The sequence below is a fragment of the Eucyclogobius newberryi genome, unplaced genomic scaffold, assembly GCF_026437365.1.
Source record: "Eucyclogobius newberryi isolate DKJ021-1_F unplaced genomic scaffold, fEucNew1.0.hap1 SCAF_13, whole genome shotgun sequence".
Taxonomy (NCBI): domain Eukaryota; kingdom Metazoa; phylum Chordata; class Actinopteri; order Gobiiformes; family Gobiidae; genus Eucyclogobius; species Eucyclogobius newberryi.
The window spans coordinates 1,637,987-1,658,690 of record NW_027315757.1 but is presented as its reverse complement, the minus strand read 5'-3'; the positions used below and the strand labels follow the sequence as shown (position 1 = coordinate 1,658,690).

General features: G+C 47.7%; 1 protein-coding gene across 1 annotated transcript in view; it reads right to left on the bottom strand.

The window, feature by feature from the left end:
* The window catches only part of LOC140357788 (uncharacterized), a 74,804-nt gene extending 54,569 nt beyond the window's left edge, over window positions 1-20,235 (bottom strand). Inside the window, exon 1 of the mRNA XM_072442304.1 lies at window positions 19,851-20,235. Within this exon, the coding sequence (XP_072298405.1) occupies window positions 19,851-19,905 (55 nt within the window). The 5' untranslated portion in view covers window positions 19,906-20,235. The remainder of the gene's footprint in view (window positions 1-19,850) is intronic.
* Between the last annotated feature and the right edge of the window lie 469 nt (window positions 20,236-20,704).

The following is a 20,704-nucleotide window of genomic DNA, read 5'->3' as shown; positions in this document are numbered from 1 at the left end:
TGGTCTCATTCTGTAGCTAACAGTCTGAAGAAAAGATCGATGCCAAACATTATCTTATAAGTCAAACAGGTCATTTGTTATGGACGGAGAAATGCGCCGGACGAGCCTTAATCCTGAATATCGTCATACGAAGAAAACTTTGTTTACTTGACAATATCTCGAAATCGGAAAACTTCAGGAAAAATACAAGTGGATATTGTTTTTCCTGTGGATTCTTACGGACAGAACGAGTCCACTTACTAAAGGATTGAACGTCGATGAGGCCGTCATAATTCGCAAAACAGGTAAGACATTTTCAATGTAAATCAATGACATATTCGTTTTGTTGAGAAAATAATCTTTAAAATTATGTATAACTTGCTGGTATTTACAACGAAAATAAAAGTGATGATGTAAGAGAACTTTTAAAAAATGGTTTTCGCCCGCGGACGGGCGGGTGGGCGTGAACAGGTTAAGAATATAGGACGGGTTGACAGTCTGGTCACTGATGTGACCCAGAATATGAAGCTCAGTGAACAAATGTGGCATGTTTTTACCAGCCCTATTTGGCTTTACTTGACTCTACTTGACTCTACTTGACTCTACTTGACTCTACTTGACTCTACTTGACTCTACTTGACTCTACTTGACCTGGTTGTGTTTCCATTTTTCTTTAGAATCTGGTACTGTATCCATAGAAACAGCTTGGCCTGGTTAGCAACTACTAAAAAAGTATCTGGTCCAGGTTAAATATGGCTGATGGAAACACCCCCAAACCAGGGCAAAGTAGAGCAGAGTAGGGCCAAGAGAGCTAGTGGAAACACCCCACAAGTAGAGCAAAGTAGGGCTGAGTAAGGCTGGTGAAGGAGGGGCTTGAATGGCCACTGCAAGATTTTGTCCGTCTGGGATGAAAGATTATTGATAGCAGGGAAAATCTTATCTCCAATTGTGGGTCGTAGATGTGAAGGCGAGACAGAGACAAGGATTCAACTTAGAGCATTTGTACAAGCAAAGATAAGCTGCTGATGCATATGTTGGAAGCTCTCCTCGCTCTGCACCTGCCATCGCTCTGCACCTGCCATTGCTGTCAAACATGTGTCAGATTTAAACTGACCCCATGTTGCACTGTTAGACTGATGCCTCAAGAACTGTGTATGGAAATGTGTTTCTGTCATATTTACTGTACATTTGCTCATTGATGTGTGTTCACAGACAATGTTGTAATATGTTGTTATGGTTGTTGTGGTGGTTTAAGTTTAAGTCAGAGGTGCTCAAATTACAAGTAGGTGCAGTATTTAAAAAATATGATCACACTCCGTCACTTAGGAGCGGCGTATCGCGGCGTATTTTCCGACGCTTTTACAAAATAAAGAGGAACTTTTAACGCCGTGTGCCGTCTGATGTTACGCCATGTGAAGTAAACAGCATATGGCGTAAATTAAGAGAACGCCGAGCGCCGCCTGGCGTAAATTACGGCGCTCTCTTAATTTACGCCATACGCTGTATTAATTTAACCGTGCTCGTACCGCAGGCTATCTTAATACATGGCGGGAGTTCGGAATCTGACTGATAGCTTTAGTCATCTAAAGTGAGCAACTAGGGATGAGCCCCGGGCGCAGAGCAGCAGTGTAAGACACTCCTCTGTCGCTGAACTCTCGCCCGTTCTGTTACATGTGAAGTGTTCAGATTCAAGACAGATAGAGACTGTGTGTGTCCCTCGTACAAATAATGCCAAAAAGTCACATCTCAGAAAAACTATTTCAGGCTCAGACCAAATAACTTAAGGAAAATAACAATCACAAATTACACAAATAAAAAAGAATATAAAATGTGGACTGCTAAACATTAGGTAAATTTCCTCTAAATCGCTTTTAGTTAATTAATTAATTGATTAAGTGATTATAACATAGATCTTCAGCTCTAACTGAAACTTGGCTGCAACAAGACGATTATGTCAGACTAAATGAGTCCACCCCACCCACCCATGTTAACCCCACCCACCCATGTTAACCCCACCCACCCATGTTAACCCCACCCACCACCCATGTTAACCCCACCCACCACCCACCCATGTTAACCCCACCCACCCATGTTAACCCCCCCACCCATGTTACCTGTCAGACCTCCAGGAGCACAGAGGTGGTGGTGTGGCAGTGATCTCACACTCAAGCCTACTCATGAGCCCTAAAACTAACACTCATTTGAAAGCCTCATGTGTCAATCATGTGTCCAAATATGAGAAACCAAAAAAGGACTTTTGTTCATAGTTATTTTCCCTGTTCAGATTTCAGACTTTATATCAAACTTAAGGCAATATGTCGGTGTAATTCCTCATTCGAAACCTGTCACCCATTCACACGCACAATCACACAGTCGGTCAGTCAGTCAGTTACTGGTGCAAAGTGAGTCAGCTCTAAGTGTCTTGGTGGTTTTAGGGTCATTTTTTGCATTGTGGGATTTATAGCATTTTTAATGCCCTGAACTTTGTCATTAAAGAATAATGCAAACTCATTACACTTGATGTGGAAATTAGTTATTTACTTTAGTCTAAGTCAAAAATGTTTTGCCCAGGTTTCTCTATCTGTTCCAGACTCTCCAGATTTCTTTGATGAGTGGAAAAAATATTTGTGGGACAAGGCAAGGAACCTGAAATCCGCTTTAAAACTCTACATCTATCAAAAGTAAAAGGAGGTTGGGATTTATCTTAGGGATCATCTCAAAATAGGTTGAAGCTGAAAAAGATTACATTTTTTTATTCTCTCTCTAGACCCCCTCCCCCCTCAAAAGACTAAAAAACAAAAATTTCTGGCATCACATAAAATGTATTTTAAAAAGAAACATTAAAACATAACAACTTAAAGGTGCCATAACGTGCTTTTGTTCACGTTTGGTAGTCCATCCTAAGTGTATCATTGATAATAATAAGTGTTGTGCAACACCCTTAACATAATAGTTCAGAAATATCACCCAGACCTTGGACCCTTCACCAACCCGGAAATGTAGACGGCTTGGTTTGATATTCGCCCCCACCCTTGTGAAGAGCCATCTGGCTCCCCCGCCCAACCCGTGACGTAGTCTCAGAGCGTGTGTGTGCCCCGCCCAACCCGTGACTTAGTCTCAGAGAGTGTGTGTGCCCCGCCCACCCGTGACGTAGTCTCAGAGCGCGTGTGTGCCCCGCCCAACCCGTGACGTAGTCTCAGAGCGTGTGTGCCCCGCCCACCCGTGACTTAGTCTCAGAGAGTGTGTGTGCCCCGCCCACCCGTGACGTAGTCTCAGAGCGCGTGTGTGCCCCGCCCAACCCGTGACGTAGTCTCAGAGAGAGCGTGTGTGCCCCGCCCAACCCGTGACGTAGTCTCAGAGCGCGTGTGTGCCCCGCCCACCCGTGACGTAGTCTCAGAGCGCGTGTGTGCCCCGCCCAACCCGTGACGTAGTCTCAGAGCGCGTGTGTCTCCGCCGTGCGCCACTCCGCGCGAGTGAGTGAGAAACGATAGAACTTCAGATCAACACTACTTTGAGCCTAAATAAATCTGGCGTTTATTCTACAGCGTGCGCAGAACAGATATATCTATAGATCTCTCTCTATATATATATATATATATATATATATATATATATATATATATATAAAAGTCTTATGTCCATAGCGCTCTTATTTCCTTGTTTTTCGGTATCGGATAGAACTTCTCTCAGTTTATTTTCCCGGTTGCTGCATCAACTGCCACATAAACCTTCACCATTGTGATAATAGTAAAGAGTGCGATATCATTAATGAAGTGTTGGGCCTCTTTGAACCGTGTTTCCTCGTAAATCGAAGCAGAAAAACTCCGGAATGGGCTTGTATGAGACACAGGAGCCTGGAGCAGCACGGAGCAGGGGGGAAGGGAGCGGGAGGCGGCAGGCGGGAGGGGGAGGCGGGTGGAGAGGGGGGAGGGGGAGGGTGAGGGGGAATGATGACGCGTGCCTGTGGTTATGACGCGGTCTTGCCCCACCGCCCATCAGTTTGGAGATTGGAGGAAAGGAGATAGTCTGTACTAAAGCTAAACACTGCGGGAATCAATTAAATAAAAAACAGTCTGGACATATATGAAGCACAAATAGCAATGTAAGAAGGTTAAAAGCTCTGAAAAATCCATTTTGCATGTTATGGGACCTTTAATAGTCATCACTTGAAAACTCGCTCTCAAATAAACTCAAAACTTGAACAATATAATATCATGATGTTACATTATACATAATATGGCATCTGATTCATACAGTATGAAGTGTTCTGTCCATCTGTGAATATGTCGTTTACAATCGGGACATTTCACTTGCTGCAGTACGACGTCCGTGTTGATAAAATGATAGTAGCTTGATAGACCCTGCTCACCTCTAGTCCCTGAACATCCTTTGGTATGTTTATCAGTAGAAGTTATGAACTCTCCAAATAATGTCACCTAACATGTTTGTTTAATCAATCCACATGGTCCACGGGCCCTAGGGGCCCTACGGCACATCCCATTCAACCGCTACACCAGCACCATGCAGACTCAACTTACTCAACCAGGAAGGGATTCAAACAACGTTTCTGATTGGCTGCTGTAAATGGCTATGCGAGTTACATTTCACAACAAGCAAAGTCATGAGCATTTCAAAACGATTACTGCCACAACCATGTATTGAAGCTTCAAAGCAACAAAAAAACTAAATGTAGGTACAGCCCCCCCAGACAAAAAATATTTAGTCTTTTTCAGCTTTTCAGCCTATTTTGAGATGATCCCTTACTATTGTCTGTGAGAGTCGGATCTCTCCTTCACTGGAACTCCTCCAGGTTTCTACGTTTTTTTCCCAAAGAGGTTTTTTTTTGTAGTTTTTCCTGGCCGAGAAGGAGAGTCTAAGGACAGAGGACCCTGGGACATCGTCCCTCGCCACCACAGACATTGTCTGACTTCATCGCCACCGCAGACATTGTTGATTCATTTCTCCCTGTGGCCCTCAGAGGCAACTGTTGTTGTGATTTTGGGCCTTACAAAAATAAATTGATTTGATTTGATTTGATATTGACTATTCCAGCTCAGATCAGAGCGTTGCTGGTGTGACCCAGAATATGAAGCTCAAAGGTCTCATACTGAGAGTAATGTGGTGCCGGGGTTCCTGTACAGGTCTTATACTGAGAGTCATGTGGTGCCTGAGGTTCCTGTACAGGTCTTATACTGAGAGTCATGTGGTGCCGGGGGTTCCTGTACAGGTCTCATACTGAGAGTCATGTGGTGCTGGGGGTTCCTGTACAGGTCTTATACTGAGAGTCATGTGGTGCCGGGGGTTCCTGTACAGGTCTTATACTGAGAGTCATGTGGTGCCGGGGGTTCCTGTACAGGTCTTACTGGCAGATGACAGACGCTTGAGTCATGAGGAGGAGGTGGAGAATCCTTCGGTGAAATCTGTTCTTACAACATGGAAGGAGCTGATCAAAACATACAAACTAAACAAAGATGTTAAAACAGGGGTGTCATCCGACCCGCCAAACGTTTTAATCCAGCCCGCTGAACATTTTTAATTTATATTTAATAAAATTTAAAAAAAAAAATAGATTCATAGAACCATGGTTACATCCGTAACTTTCGTTTTTATCGCTAAAACTACACGTCCCACAATGCCACTGGTGGCAGGGGCGGCTGTTCAGTGCTGTGTGTGCTGCCGAGGGAGAAGTGCTGACGACGCGCGTTTGCGCACTTTACAGCACTTACGCACCTCAGAGCAGAAGTCTGAGCGAGGAAAGAGACGTGTGGTTTTGGGAAACGCGTGGAAGAAATAAATTGGATGGTTTTGTGGACGTTAGAGCTTTGCTAAAAGTGGAGCTAATGTGGAGCTAACAACAAGAAAACTAACTTCTGTGATGATGCTCTGAGGAAAACATCCTCTACAAACCTGGACAGATCAGCAGCCGCAGCTAAAAACACAGGTCAGAGTGTAATAAAGAGTTATGGAACACTGTGGCTCATGCACGGCAGGTTTTTTCATAACACCAGGTTGCTCCTGCTCCTGCTCCTGCTCCTGCTCCTGCTCCTGCTCCTGCTCCTGCTCCTGCTCTTGCTCCTGCTCCTGCTCTTGCTCTTGCTCTTGCTCTTGCTCTTGCTCTTGCTCTTGCTCTTGCTCTTGCTCTTGCTCTTGCTCTTGCTCTTGCTCTTGCTCTTGCTCTTGCTCTTGCTCTTGCTCTTGCTCCTGCTCCTGCTCCTGCTCCTACTCCTGCTCCTGCTCCTGCTCTTGCTCCTGCTCCTGCTCCTGCTCTTGCTCCTGCTCCTGCTCGCGGCTCACACGTGTCACTGAGCATGCTGCTGTTCGTCTGTCAGAGGCCTCCCTGTGTGGAATGTGAGGAGGGGGACAGGCCCAGGCGGAACCCCAGCCCACCCTGTTTGAACTGAGGCTAATCACAGCATCACGAGCCGCTCTTATAAGCCCATCAGCCGGGTGGTAACCGGGGCTTTAGAAGTCATCCATTTATTCCAATGAAAGACACAACAGCTCCGCTCAGAGCATCATCATGCTTCTGTCATGGTGGGAACAGGGGGCACGTTTCCATGTCCAGAAAAAAGCTGATAACCCAATAATACAATTTGATTATTGCTGTGTGTTTACATTCCCTCTGCTCATCAAAAACTGGGTGAAGTGTTATTTTAGGAAAATAGGAGTAGAATGGATTTAAAGTAACTCTTTCGATTATTTACATCTTCTCTTTCAATTTTGTCAGTTTCCTCAAACAGCGACAGTGACAAACAGATATAACAATGTTCATAGGAAATTAGCAAACGTCCCAGCATGCACTGTCCTTAGACAAGATGTCCCAATGCCCCCTGTCTGTATTTTCCGGATAATAAATAGCTCCAGAGTATAAGTCGCACCAGCTAAAAAATGCATAACAGAGAAGGAAAAATATACACAAGTCGCACTGAAGTAGAAGTCGCATTTTGAGGGAAATTTGATCAAATCCAAGAACAAAAACAGACATTTCATCTTGTAATGCAATTTAAAAAAATAACAGATGAGAGAACATGGTGAATAGGTGTGCTAACACCTTCAGCTACATGACGTATGCTAACGCTAACACCTTCAGCTACATGACGCTGTGAACGAACTGTGGTAAGTGTCTGGTATGTTAACGTACATATTAACAGTTATTCAGATAACTATAGCATAAAGAAGATTAAATCCATTGAATTCCTCTTCCTCTGTGTCACTAAACAACTCCCCAAACTCCGGAGGTAGAGGAAGTGTTGATTCTTCTTCTGCGTCATTTAGAGTCTAGAGTACCACGTATAAGTTGCTCCGGAGTATAAGTCGCATCCCGGCCAAACTATGACTCAAACTGTGACTTATAGTCCGTAAAATACTTATCAGAGTTTTGGTGTGCTGTAAATACAGCCACTATGACAATATAAATCTAATTCTAATCTGATATATTGGAGGATTTTAGTTCAGCTCTGCGTGATGTTGCTCTAAGCTCAAACACACACCTCCCACAGCCACTCCTCCTATAGAGCTGAAAGTGGACGAGCCCTAGCCTATCCAAGGGATTTCAGGCCTTAGATCGGGTACACTCTGGACAGGGGCCAGCTCATGGCCCCTACATACATATATTTACATTTTTTTTTTTTTTTTTTACAGAAATCCATTTTTATCTGAGTTTTGCTGACTTTTTTACACTCGGATGCCAGAGTGACATGACAAGGAGAAAGTAGTGAGCAGTGTGTGAATCGCTCTGTCAACTGTACAGTCTGCTAAATAGTCAGGACTATGTAGTGAATGAGGGGTCAGGGGGAAAGTGTGGGCATTCTGAAGCCCAGTTATCACTGGTCTCATTAACATAGTTTTACATCACATCATACCAGGCCCCGCCCGTGTGCGGGCAAAAACCAGACTTTAGACGTTCTAGTGCATCATCAGTCTTATTTTCATTGTCAATACCAGCAAGATATACATTTCTCAACAAAACGAATATGTTATTGATTTTCATTGAATAATACGCCCCAATAAGCAATTACCAATAGTTTGTGATAAAACTCAACTTTTCATAACACATGTCTTACCTGTATTGCAGTTATGACGGACCAAACAGGGTTCAATCCATCTGTAGCTGTCTCATTCTGTCCGTAATAATCCACAGAAAAACAAAATCCACTTGTATTTTTCCTGAAGTAATCCCATTTGAAGAACGGTTACGGCAAACAGACATATTATTTTGCTCAGCCTGATTATTATTATTAATTTTTTTTACCTCTATTGGGAAATTCATGGTTAAACTCATGTTTAAACATTTTCACATACATTGTTTTTAGCAGTTATAATAGGTATTTGTGGTCTACAAAACATCAAAATGTAAATCTTATTATCATAGAGACAAATGGTTTCCCATCGCAGCCACAGAATGCAGAGGCTTAACTCATCTTACGGTGCACATGCTGGGGAGTTACTCAGTTAAAAGCCATCATTTCAAGCTTGTCTTGAATGTAAAAATGTGCTTATGCTGTATATTTATCAAAGGGCTGCGTATGGAAGGTGAGAGTGCAAAGCACTTCATGGTTTCGTCAAAATTGCCTTTGAAATTGGCATAACACATAGGTCGCCCTCACTGCTGTCTTCTGCACGTTTTCCTTCCTCAAACAGTACAAACTGCTCAGAGGATGAAAGACTGCTCCTGTATCCACTCTGCTCCAGCTGCACCGCTGCATGACGCGGACATGAACGGCACAAGGATTCATTCAACCACACGGTTAAATAATGAACTGAAGCACATTAGTGCCGAAATATGTTAAGGAAACTCTGTTGATCCTATAAAGTACATACATTTGGCTGAACTTCATATTATCTAAAGCCTTTTTAATCAGAAATGATTTATATTTAAAACAAACACTATTATATTTTTTAGTCTAGTTCATAATTCTTGGATTTCAATTCACAAATTTTTGCATTATGTGTCTTCTGCCTTTGAAATCTTGTCAGTTATCTCCGCAAAGCCGCCATAATCACTAGGTCTATCTTGCTCCTGGACTCCTCCGGAACCGAGTCTGATCCGGTTTGACTAAGCTAACTTAGTTGGAGCATTGCTAGCAGCTATGTTCTTGAAATAAGGGTCCACGTCTGCTCCTGTATAGAAATATCAAATTTCCCCTGGTAAACTTGTGATAAAGACGGACAAATCAACCACAGCACGACATAAACGACCAAACAAGGCAGCCATCGTGCCCGAAGTGATCATGAGCTGATGTCAAGTCCAACATTTTCCTCTGTTACAACTGTTGTAACAGTAACAATATATTTGTCTTCTCGGAGTGACATAGACCTTCTTTGGGGCGTCAACATAAAATAGTTTGGACACAACAATCTCTACCTTCATTTCTACATGCTCCAACATGTAGAGTGTTTTATAAAAAATAATTTGCCTTAGTTATTTAGAGGGAGGGTCATTACTCCAGTCAGCTGATGTCTAGTGACATAAGAAGGAAAAGGCATCACATTTGCCTGAGCGATCTAATACAAGGGACTTTGTTTGTAACCTTTCTATTGGTCAACACAACATTTAGTCTGGGTCAAAAGAATTACTAAATTTTTCATGGGTCAATAAAATCTGCAGACTTGACGTCCAGGGGTCTCGCTACGTACATTCAGGGATGGCGCCCCCGTCATCCGTTTTGACATGGGGAGAAAATACACCATCCCTAAAACTGTGCGTTGGAGCACCGCCGTGACCAGGGCCGCCGTGACCAGGGCCGCCGTGACCAGGGCCGCCGTGACCAGGGCCGCCGTGACCAGGGCGCGTCGCCGTGACCAGGGAGCGTCGCCGTGACCAGGGACCAGGGCCACCGTGACCAGGGAGCACCGCCGTGACCATTGAGCGTCGCCGTGACCAGGGCCGCCGTGACCAGGGCCGCCGTGACCAGGGCCGCCGTGACCAGGGCCGCCGTGACCAGGGCCGCCGTGACCAGGGCCGCCGTGACCAGGGCCGCCGTGACCAGGGCGGGGGAGCACGCCGTCGTCGCCAGCACAGCTTGCGCAGAAACGTTGGAAAAGCCTTTTTTTGCGGCTAGACGCGTGCAGCAAACAATCTAGAGATTAGGTTCTAGTGACGTGCCTCCGCACCCAGAAGAAGGACCATCAAAACACAACCCGCATGAGGTTTCGGCCAATCACAGAAGACGTGAGATTCTCACAAAAGCACATGTTCTGCTTCTGTCACTCTGACATGTCTAAGGTCTAAACACAGGCGAGTGACAATTACAAGTTTTGACAAGAAACATGAGTTTCTCACTCTCTCATCCTCTTGTGTCTCAATGTGGTCATCTCACGAGTTCAGACTGTGAGAGGAGGTTCTCCACTTTAGGGAGAATAAAGACCAAGTCAAGGAATTCCCCGTCATCAAAGATCCTGGAGAACCTGATGCTCCAGGAACTGAAGGTCCAAATAATCCTGATGGTCCTGACTCTGAGTCTGTGTCCAATGGAAGAAAAGGACAAGAAGAGTTGATGTGTCCAAATGAGTTCAGCCTGATGCTGCCATGAGCGAAAACTGTTCACGTTTACATTATTGTGGATTATACAGTGTCCATTAGTAATTGAATTTCCATTCAATTTTGGGAAGCCAATATTCAAATTTCTTGATGGTGGATAGAACTATACACATGTAATAGTGTGTTTAGACTTATACAACATGTAATAGTGTGTTTAGACTTATACACCATGTAATAGTGTGTTTAGGCTTATACAACATGTAATAGTGTGTTTAGACTTATACACCATGTAATAGTGTGTTTAGGCTTATACACATGTAATAGTGTGTTTAGGCTTATACAACATGTAATAGTATGTTTAGACTTATACACATGTAATAGTGTGTTTAGACTTATACACATGTAATAGTGTGTTTAGGCTTATACAACATGTAATAGTATGTTTAGACTTATACACATGTAATAGTGTGTTTAGACTTATACACATGTAATAGTGTGTTTAGACTTATACACATGCAATAGTGTGTTTAGACTTATACACCATGTAATAGTATGTTTAGACTTATACACATGTAATAGTATGTTTAGACTTATACACCATGTAATAGTGTGTTTAGACTTATACACATGTAATAGTGTGTTTAGGCTTATACAACATGTAATAGTATGTTTAGACTTATACACATGTAATAGTGTGTTTAGACTTATACACATGTAATAGTGTGTTTAGACTTATACACATGCAATAGTGTGTTTAGACTTATACACCATGTAATAGTATGTTTAGACTTATACACATGTAATAGTATGTTTAGACTTATACACCATGTAATAGTGTGTTTAGACTTATACACATGTAATAGTGTGTTTAGGCTTATACAACATGTAATAGTATGTTTAGACTTATACACCATGTAATAGTGTGTTTAGACTTATACACATGTAATAGTATGTTTAGACTTATACAACATGTAATAATAATAATAAATACATACAAAATCACAGCACATCTAAACCAAAATAAATGTCCCATTTGGTCCAAAGTTGGTCAAATATGTCCATTTCCAAATTAAGTCTGAATGACATTTTTTCCATTTGTCTGATGTCAGTCCAGTCCTCGATCGGTCCGTTTGTTCCACTCTAGAAAACTGACTGCCATCTTTGAAAAACAGGATTTACTCAATGCTCCTCTCCCTCTCCCCTTTCTTTCCTCCCTCTCCCCCTCTCTCCCTCTCCTCTCCCTCTCCCCCTCCCTCCCTCTCCTCTCCCTCACTCCCTCTCTCCCTCTCCCCTTCCTTCCCTCCCTCCCTCCCTCTCCTCTCCCCTTCCTTCCCTCCCTCCCTCTCCTCTCTCCTTCCTTCCTTCCCTCCCTCTCCCCCTCTCCCCCTCCCTCCCTCTCCTCTCCCCTTCCTTCCCTCCCTCCCTCTCCCCCTTCCTCTCCTCTCCCCTTCCTTCCCTCCCTCTCCTCTCCCTCTCCCCTTCCTTCCCTCCCTCTCCCCCTCCCTCCCTCTCCTCTCCCTCTCCCCTTCCTTCCCTCCCTCTCCCCCTCTCTCCCCCTCTCTCCCTCCCCCTCTCTCTCGCTCTAATGCTTTTGCCTGCGCTCTCATTGGTCGGGAGCCTGATCCTGTCTTAGTGTCGTGGGCCCGGCAGCTCCAGACTTGTCCAGAACTGGGACTTGTTAAATTCTTGTCTTGTGTAATGAAACGAGGCTGACACATGTCCACGGGCTGCAGAGGACGTCCTGACCGAGATGGAGGGCTCTAGAGCTCAGAGACGGGTCCACGGGTAGCACTCAAGGCACAGTTTTGGGGCCCCTGCAATTTATCTTGTACGTCATTGACTTGGATCCAAATGTCTCTGATGCTTCTTTATGCAGGACACAGTGAGTTACTGCTGTGGCTCGTCTCCTGCTCAGCCCATTTGAACCCTGCAGAAAGCTTTTGGAGCTGTCCAGCATTCACTTCAGTTCAAACTATTCATCAATGCTGACAAAACTAAGCTTCTGTTGTTTTGAGACGTATGAAGGTGCCTCAGAGAGTAGGATGAAAAGAATGAAATACATCAACTAAACTTAAATAGAAACTAAATCAGGGCACAATTAAATTAAAACAAAGGTCTTGTTTAGTCCAAATGCTAGTATATTCGTCCATATTACTACAACTTTTGTATCAGTGTTACATTACGATGATTTTTGGATGTGAATGCGTCCTCATGTCTTCTGATGGTGGACTCTCATGCTTCAGGTTCATTACTGTAGAGCCAGGACACGTCCCTGTGACTTGTCCTCACTTGTACCACAATGATTGGATTACTGCCTCTGTACATTAGTACTTTGATCACATACAGAAGTGTGGACTCGAGCACAGAGCAGGGGAAGACAGACTTTTGCTTGGAATACGTTGCAGAAACATTGGACACTGACTGAGGTCTTGTCCTTCAATGCTTTCAAAATCAGGCTGAACATTTTAGAGACTTCCTCAGTTTCCAATAACCAATGTTTTTGGACTGTTGTTATTTCTATGTTGTAACTATGTGTTACCCTTTCTGCCTCTTGCCACGTCTCCATTGAAAAAGAGGCTTTTAATATCACTCTCCTGGTTAAATGCAATCTTGTTTTGGCCTGAGTCTGCGTTCTCCCTTATCCAATCATCTGGCCGTGTCAATCATCTGGCCGTGTCAATCATCTGGCCGTGTCAATCATCTGGCCGTGTCAATCATCTGGCCGTGTCAATCATCTGGCCGTGTCTGGCCGTGTCAATCATCTGGCCGTGTCAATCATCTGGCCGTGTCAATCATCTGGCCGTGTCTGGCCGTGTCAATCATCTGGCCGTGTCAATCATCTGGCCGTGTCAATCATCTGGCCGTGTCAATCATCTGGCCGGGTCAATCATCTGGCCGTGTCAATCATCTGGCCGTGTCTGGCCGTGTCAATCATCTGGCCGTGTCAATCATCTGGCCGTGTCAATCATCTGGCCGGGTCAATCATCTGGCCGTGTCAATCATCTGGCCGTGTCTGGCCGTGTCAATCATCTGGCCGTGTCAATCATCTGGCCGTGTCTGGCCGTGTCAATCATCTGGCCGTGTCAATCATCTGGCCGTGTCAATCATCTGGCCGGGTCAATCATCTGGCCGTGTCAATCATCTGGCCGTGTCTGGCCGTGTCAATCATCTGGCCGTGTCAATCATCTGGCCGTGTCAATCATCTGGCCGGGTCAATCATCTGGCCGTGTCAATCATCTGGCCGTGTCAATCATCTGGCCGTGTCAATCATCTGGCCGTGTCTGGCCGTGTCAATCATCTGGCCGTGTCAATCATCTGGCCGTGTCAATCATCTGGCCGTGTCAATCATCTGGCCGTGTCTGGCCGTGTCAATCATCTGGCCGTGTCAATCATCTGGCCGTGTCAATCATCTGGCCGTGTCTGGCCGTGTCAATCATCTGGCCGTGTCAATCATCTGGCCGTGTCAATCATCTGGCCGTGTCAATCATCTGGCCGGGTCAATCATCTGGCCGTGTCAATCATCTGGCCGTGTCTGGCCGTGTCAATCATCTGGCCGTGTCAATCATCTGGCCGTGTCAATCATCTGGCCGTGTCAATCATCTGGCCGTGTCAATCATCTGGCCGTGTCAATCATCTGGCCGTGTCAATCATCTGGCCGTGTCTGGCCGTGTCAATCATCTGGCCGTGTCAATCATCTGGCCGTGTCAATCATCTGGCCGTGTCTGGCCGTGTCAATCATCTGGCCGTGTCTGGCCGTGTCAATCATCTGGCCGTGTCAATCATCTGGCCGTGTCAATCATCTGGCCGTGTCAATCATCTGGCCGTGTCTGGCCGTGTCAATCATCTGGCCGTGTCAATCATCTGGCCGTGTCAATCATCTGGCCGTGTCAATCATCTGGCCGCGTCAATCATCTGGCCGTGTCTGGCCGTGTCAATCATCTGGCCGTGTCAATCATCTGGCCGTGTCAATCATCTGGCTGTGTCAATCATCTGGCCGTGTCTGGCCGTGTCAATCATCTGGCCGGGTCAATCATCTGGCCGTGTCAATCATCTGGCCGTGTCAATCATCTGGCCGTGTCAATCATCTGGCCGTGTCAATCATCTGGCCGTGTCTGGCCGTGTCAATCATCTGGCCGGGTCAATCATCTGGCCGTGTCAATCATCTGGCCGTGTCAATCATCTGGCCGTGTCAATCATCTGGCCGTGTCAATCATCTGGCCGTGTCAATCATCTGGCCGCGTCAATCATCTGGCCGTGTCTGGCCGTGTCAATCATCTGGCCGTGTCAATCATCTGGCCGTGTCAATCATCTGGCCGTGTCTGGCCGTGTCAATCATCTGGCCGTGTCAATCATCTGGCCGTGTCAATCATCTGGCCGGGTCAATCATCTGGCCAAGTCAATCATCTGGCCGGGTCAATCATCTGGCCGTGTCAATCATCTGGCCGTGTCTGGCCGTGTCAATCATCTGGCCGTGTCAATCATCTGGCCGTGTCAATCATCTGGCCGTGTCAATCATCTGGCCGTGTCAATCATCTGGCCGTGTCAATCATCTGGCCGGGTCAATCATCTGGCCGTGTCAATCATCTGGCCGTGTCTGGCCGTGTCAATCATCTGGCCGTGTCAATCATCTGGCCGTGTCAATCATCTGGCCGTGTCAATCATCTGGCCGGGTCAATCATCTGGCCGTGTCAATCATCTGGCCGTGTCTGGCCGTGTCAATCATCTGGCCGTGTCAATCATCTGGCCGTGTCAATCATCTGGCCGTGTCAATCATCTGGCCGTGTCAATCATCTGGCCGTGTCAATCATCTGGCCGTGTCAATCATCTGGCCGTGTCTGGCCGTGTCAATCATCTGGCCGTGTCAATCATCTGGCCGTGTCAATCATCTGGCCGTGTCTGGCCGTGTCAATCATCTGGCCGTGTCTGGCCGTGTCAATCATCTGGCCGTGTCAATCATCTGGCCGTGTCAATCATCTGGCCGTGTCAATCATCTGGCCGTGTCTGGCCGTGTCAATCATCTGGCCGTGTCAATCATCTGGCCGTGTCAATCATCTGGCCGTGTCAATCATCTGGCCGCGTCAATCATCTGGCCGTGTCTGGCCGTGTCAATCATCTGGCCGTGTCAATCATCTGGCCGTGTCAATCATCTGGCTGTGTCAATCATCTGGCCGTGTCTGGCCGTGTCAATCATCTGGCCGGGTCAATCATCTGGCCGTGTCAATCATCTGGCCGTGTCAATCATCTGGCCGTGTCAATCATCTGGCCGTGTCAATCATCTGGCCGTGTCTGGCCGTGTCAATCATCTGGCCGGGTCAATCATCTGGCCGTGTCAATCATCTGGCCGTGTCAATCATCTGGCCGTGTCAATCATCTGGCCGTGTCAATCATCTGGCCGTGTCAATCATCTGGCCGCGTCAATCATCTGGCCGTGTCTGGCCGTGTCAATCATCTGGCCGTGTCAATCATCTGGCCGTGTCAATCATCTGGCCGTGTCTGGCCGTGTCAATCATCTGGCCGTGTCAATCATCTGGCCGTGTCAATCATCTGGCCGGGTCAATCATCTGGCCAAGTCAATCATCTGGCCGGGTCAATCATCTGGCCGTGTCAATCATCTGGCCGTGTCTGGCCGTGTCAATCATCTGGCCGTGTCAATCATCTGGCCGTGTCAATCATCTGGCCGTGTCAATCATCTGGCCGTGTCAATCATCTGGCCGTGTCAATCATCTGGCCGCGTCAATCATCTGGCCGTGTCTGGCCGTGTCAATCATCTGGCCGTGTCAATCATCTGGCCGTGTCAATCATCTGGCCGTGTCTGGCCGTGTCAATCATCTGGCCGTGTCAATCATCTGGCCGTGTCAATCATCTGGCCGTGTCTGGCCGTGTCAATCATCTGGCCGTGTCAATCATCTGGCCGTGTCAATCATCTGGCCGTGTCAATCATCTGGCCGTGTCAATCATCTGGCCGTGTCAATCATGTTCCCATGTCAATCATCTGGCCGTGTCAATCATCTGGCCGTGTCAATCATCTGGCCGTGTCAATCATCTGGCCGTGTCAATCATGTTCCCATGTCAATCATCTGGCCGTGTCAATCATCTGGCCGTGTCAATCATCTGGCCGTGTCAATCATCTGGCCGTGTCTGGCCGTGTCAATCATCTGGCCGTGTCAATCATCTGGCCATGTCAATCATCTGGCCGGGTCAATCATCTGGCCGTGTAAATCATCTGGCCGTGTCAATCATCTGGCCGTGTCAATCATCTTCCCATGTCAATCATCTGGCCGTGTCAATCATCTGGCCGTGTCAATCATCTGGCCGTGTCAATCATCTGGCCGTGTCAATCATCTGGCCGTGTCAATCATCTGGCCGTGTCAATAATCTGGCCATGTCAATCATCTGGCCGGGTCAATCATCTGGCCGTGTCAATCATCTGGCCGTGTCAATCATCTGGCCGTGTCAATAATCTGGCCATGTCAATCATCTGGCCGGGTCAATCATCTGGCCGTGTAAATCATCTGGCCGTGTCAATCATCTGGCCGTGTCAATCATCTGGCCGTGGTGAGGAGATCCTCTTTAGCTAAAGTCCACCTGGAGCCAAGAGAGCTGGACTGCTTTGGAGGTACATCTTCTTTGCCGGTACAGTTCAGTTAAGAAAGTGGAGACACATTCAGACCGAACCAATCCACTCCAAACTGACCCAATGGACGCCAACCTTCTTTCATCTCTGAGCCCACTACAGCGCAGAGGCTCCTCCCTCTGGATGAGCCGCGCCTCTCTCTGCACCACTGCCTAATGCTGGCTGGAATGTCAGGAGCCAGTGCTGTTTAGGGTGGAGCTGTCAGGTCCTCAATACTATGTGGGTCAGGAAAGTCGTGGGACCGTGAGGGGTACCAGCATGGGACAGGGCCAAGTTAATCTGCGTCATCCAAAGGTCCCGGGACGCCTGGGTGTTCTGCTCATCGACCAAGGGTTCCAATGCACTGTGGCACCCACTACCCTTGATGGTTGCCCCAGGAGCATTTAAGGATGTGTCAAATGCTGTGGTCAAATTTCCCTTTGAGGACGATAAAGTCTAAACTTTAAAGCTTGGATTATACTTTGCTTTGATTTACAGTTTATTTGTACAGAACCATTAACAGACAGAATACAATTATAAAACACAAAGGACGAGTGTACGCTCTGAGGTCCTGATCCAGAGACCTCAGTGAGCGAGGGCGAGTGTACGGTCTGAGGTCCTGATCCAAAGACCTCAGTGAGCGAGGGCGAGTGTACGCTCTGAGGTCATGATCCAAAGACCTCAGTGAGCGAGGGGAGTGTACGCTCTGAGGTCCTGATCCAAAGACCTCAGTGAGCGAGGGCGAGTGTACGCTCTGAGGTCCTGATCCAAAGACCTCAGTGAGCGAGAGGGAGTGTACGGTCTGAGGTCCTGATCCAAAGACCTCAGTGAGCGAGGGCGAGTGTACGCTCTGAGGTCCTGATCCAAAGACCTCAGTGAGCGAGGGCGAGTGTACGCTCTGAGGTCCTGATCCAAAGACCTCAGTGAGCGAGGGGAGTGTACGCTCTGAGGTCCTGATCCAAAGACCTCAGTGAGCGAGGGCGAGTGTACGCTCTGAGGTCCTGATCCAAAGACCTCAGTGAGCGAGGGCGAGTGTACGCTCTGAGGTCCTGATCCAAAGACCTCAGTGAGCGAGGGCGAGTGTACGCTCTGAGGTCCTGATCCAAAGACCTCAGTGAGCGAGGGGAGTGTACGCTCTGAGGTCCTTATCCAAAGACCTCAGTGAGCTAGGGCGAGTGTACGCTCTGAGGTCCTGATCCAAAGACCTCAGTGAGCGAGAGGGAGTGTACGCTCTGAGGTCCTGATCCAAAGACCTCAGTGAGCGAGGGCGAGTGTACGCTCTGAGGTCCTGATCCAAAGACCTCAGTGAGCGAGGGCGAGTGTACGCTCTGAGGTCCTGATCCAAAGACCTCAGTGAGCGAGGGCGAGTGTACGCTCTGAGGTCCTGATCCAAAGACCTCAGTGAGCGAGGGCGAGTGTACGCTCTGAGGTCCTGATCCAAAGACCTCAGTGAGCGAGGGCGAGTGTACGCTCTGAGGTCCTGATCCAAAGACCTCAGTGAGCGAGGGCGAGTGTACGCTCTGAGGTCCTGATCCAAAGACCTCAGTGAGCGAGGGCGAGTGTACGCTCTGAGGTCCTGATCCAAAGACCTCAGTGAGCGAGGGCGAGTGTACGCTCTGAGGTCCTGATCCAAAGACCTCAGTGAGCGAGGGCGAGTGTACGCTCTGAGGTCATGATCCAAAGACCTCAGTGAGCGAGGGCGAGTGTACGCTCTGAGGTCCTGATCCAAAGACCTCAGTGAGCGAGGGCGAGTGTACGCTCTGAGGTCCTGATCCAAAGACCTCAGTGAGCGAGGGCGAGTGTACGCTCTGAGGTCCTGATCCAAAGACCTCAGTGAGCGAGGGGAGTGTACGCTCTGAGGTCCTGATCCAAAGACCTCAGTGAGCGAGGGCGAGTGTACGCTCTGAGGTCCTGATCCAAAGACCTCAGTGAGCGAGGGCGAGTGTACGCTCTGAGGTCCTGCTCCCATCACAATGGAAAGAGCTCATCGCATTGTTGTCAGTTGTAAGAACTTTAAGATAAATGGTTCATATGAGCAGTTTGTAGAGGCAAACCCAAACTTAAGTCATTTTGGATGTTTCTTTTGAGAGCTTTCCATAGGTTTGGCCCAACATTTCCTCTGGATTCGACTGTGTTTGCCGTGGAACATCAAGGGGAATTCACTATTGTTGAACCTGATGATTTCTATCAGTGGCAAGATCCTAGAACGCATTCAAATATCTCAAATCATAAGCATTGAACCATTTGAATTTGAGTTGCTCCACATCTCTCTTGAATATGATCAGAGAGTGTGGGGTCTTCTGGGGTCTTTTGGGGGTCTTCTGGGGTCTTCGTCTCTATGGAAGTGGGACACGGCTGACCCCCACCTGGGGCATTCTAGAATCTGAGAAGAGCCCACAAGTTTGTGAGATGTGAAGATAAGAGCCGCCCCTGGTGCCGCTGGGGCCCTGCAGATGATGTTACACGGGGGGCCCCTACCTGTCCTCTCCTCGCTCCTGTACTGTAATTACGCAGCGCCTCGGGGCCGCAGCCAGCCAACCAAAAACGAGACATTCTTTCGGGACCGCGGGACAATAAAAGCTTGTGATCATGTGGGACAGCGCCTCTTTTCACACTTTGGCTCAGATACAAACACTTCTCCACTGCGTAAACTTCAGATGTGATACACGGATCGTATCGTGCTGTTTACAGGTGCAAATCGCAAATCTGCCCACTATGACGTCACGGACTTTTTACACAACTTGAAGAAGTCGCATTACGCGTTACGAGTACACGTACCTTCAAAATCCGATAGAATCCCTTCGAGGTGATCGTTGACCGAGAGTCCCGACATGTTGAGTCCCGGGTCAGTGCGTGAGGAGGTGAGGACGTGAGGAGGTGAGGAGGTGAGGACGTGAGGAGGTGAGGAGGTGAGGAGGTGAGGAGGTGAGGACGTGAGGAGGTGAGGAGGTGAGGACGTGAGGAGGTGAGGAGGTGAGGACGTGAGGACGTGAGGAGGTGAGGAGGTGAGGAGGTGAGGAGGTGAGGGTCTGTGCGCGATGTGGAGCAGGTGGGAGATGATGGGAGCGCTCCTGCTGCTCCTGCTGCTCCTGCTGCTCCTGCTGCTGCTGCTGCTGCTCCTGCTGCTGCTGCTCCTGCTGCTCCTGCTGCTGCTGCCCCTGCTGCTCCTGCTGCTGCTCCTGCTGCTCCTGCTGCTGCTGCTCCTGCTGCTCCTGCTGCTGCTGCTGCTGCTGCTGCTCCTGCTGCTCCTGCTGCTCCTGCTGCTCCTGCTGCTGCTCCTGCTCCTGCTGCTCCTGCTGCTGCTGCTCCTGCTGCTCCTGCTCCTGCTGCTGCTGCTGCTCCTGCGGCTCTTGCTGTGGTCGGGTTGTGTGCGCTCTGCTCCGCTGCTGGAGCCCGTGTAGCGTCTAGGCCCAGCCCCCCGCAGCCCCCCTGGGCTACTCCAATAGTATAAATGTGCAGACGTGGAGCTGCAGTCTCAGGACCCCACTTATGGCCGCACTCAATTAAAAGTGATTTCAGACAATTATGTCATCACTTGTTTGTGATGTATATCATTAGTTTAAAAATCATATATATGGACAAGCTGGAGACGGCTGGTGTGGAGTACGACCTGCAGAGTGGATCCTGGACTA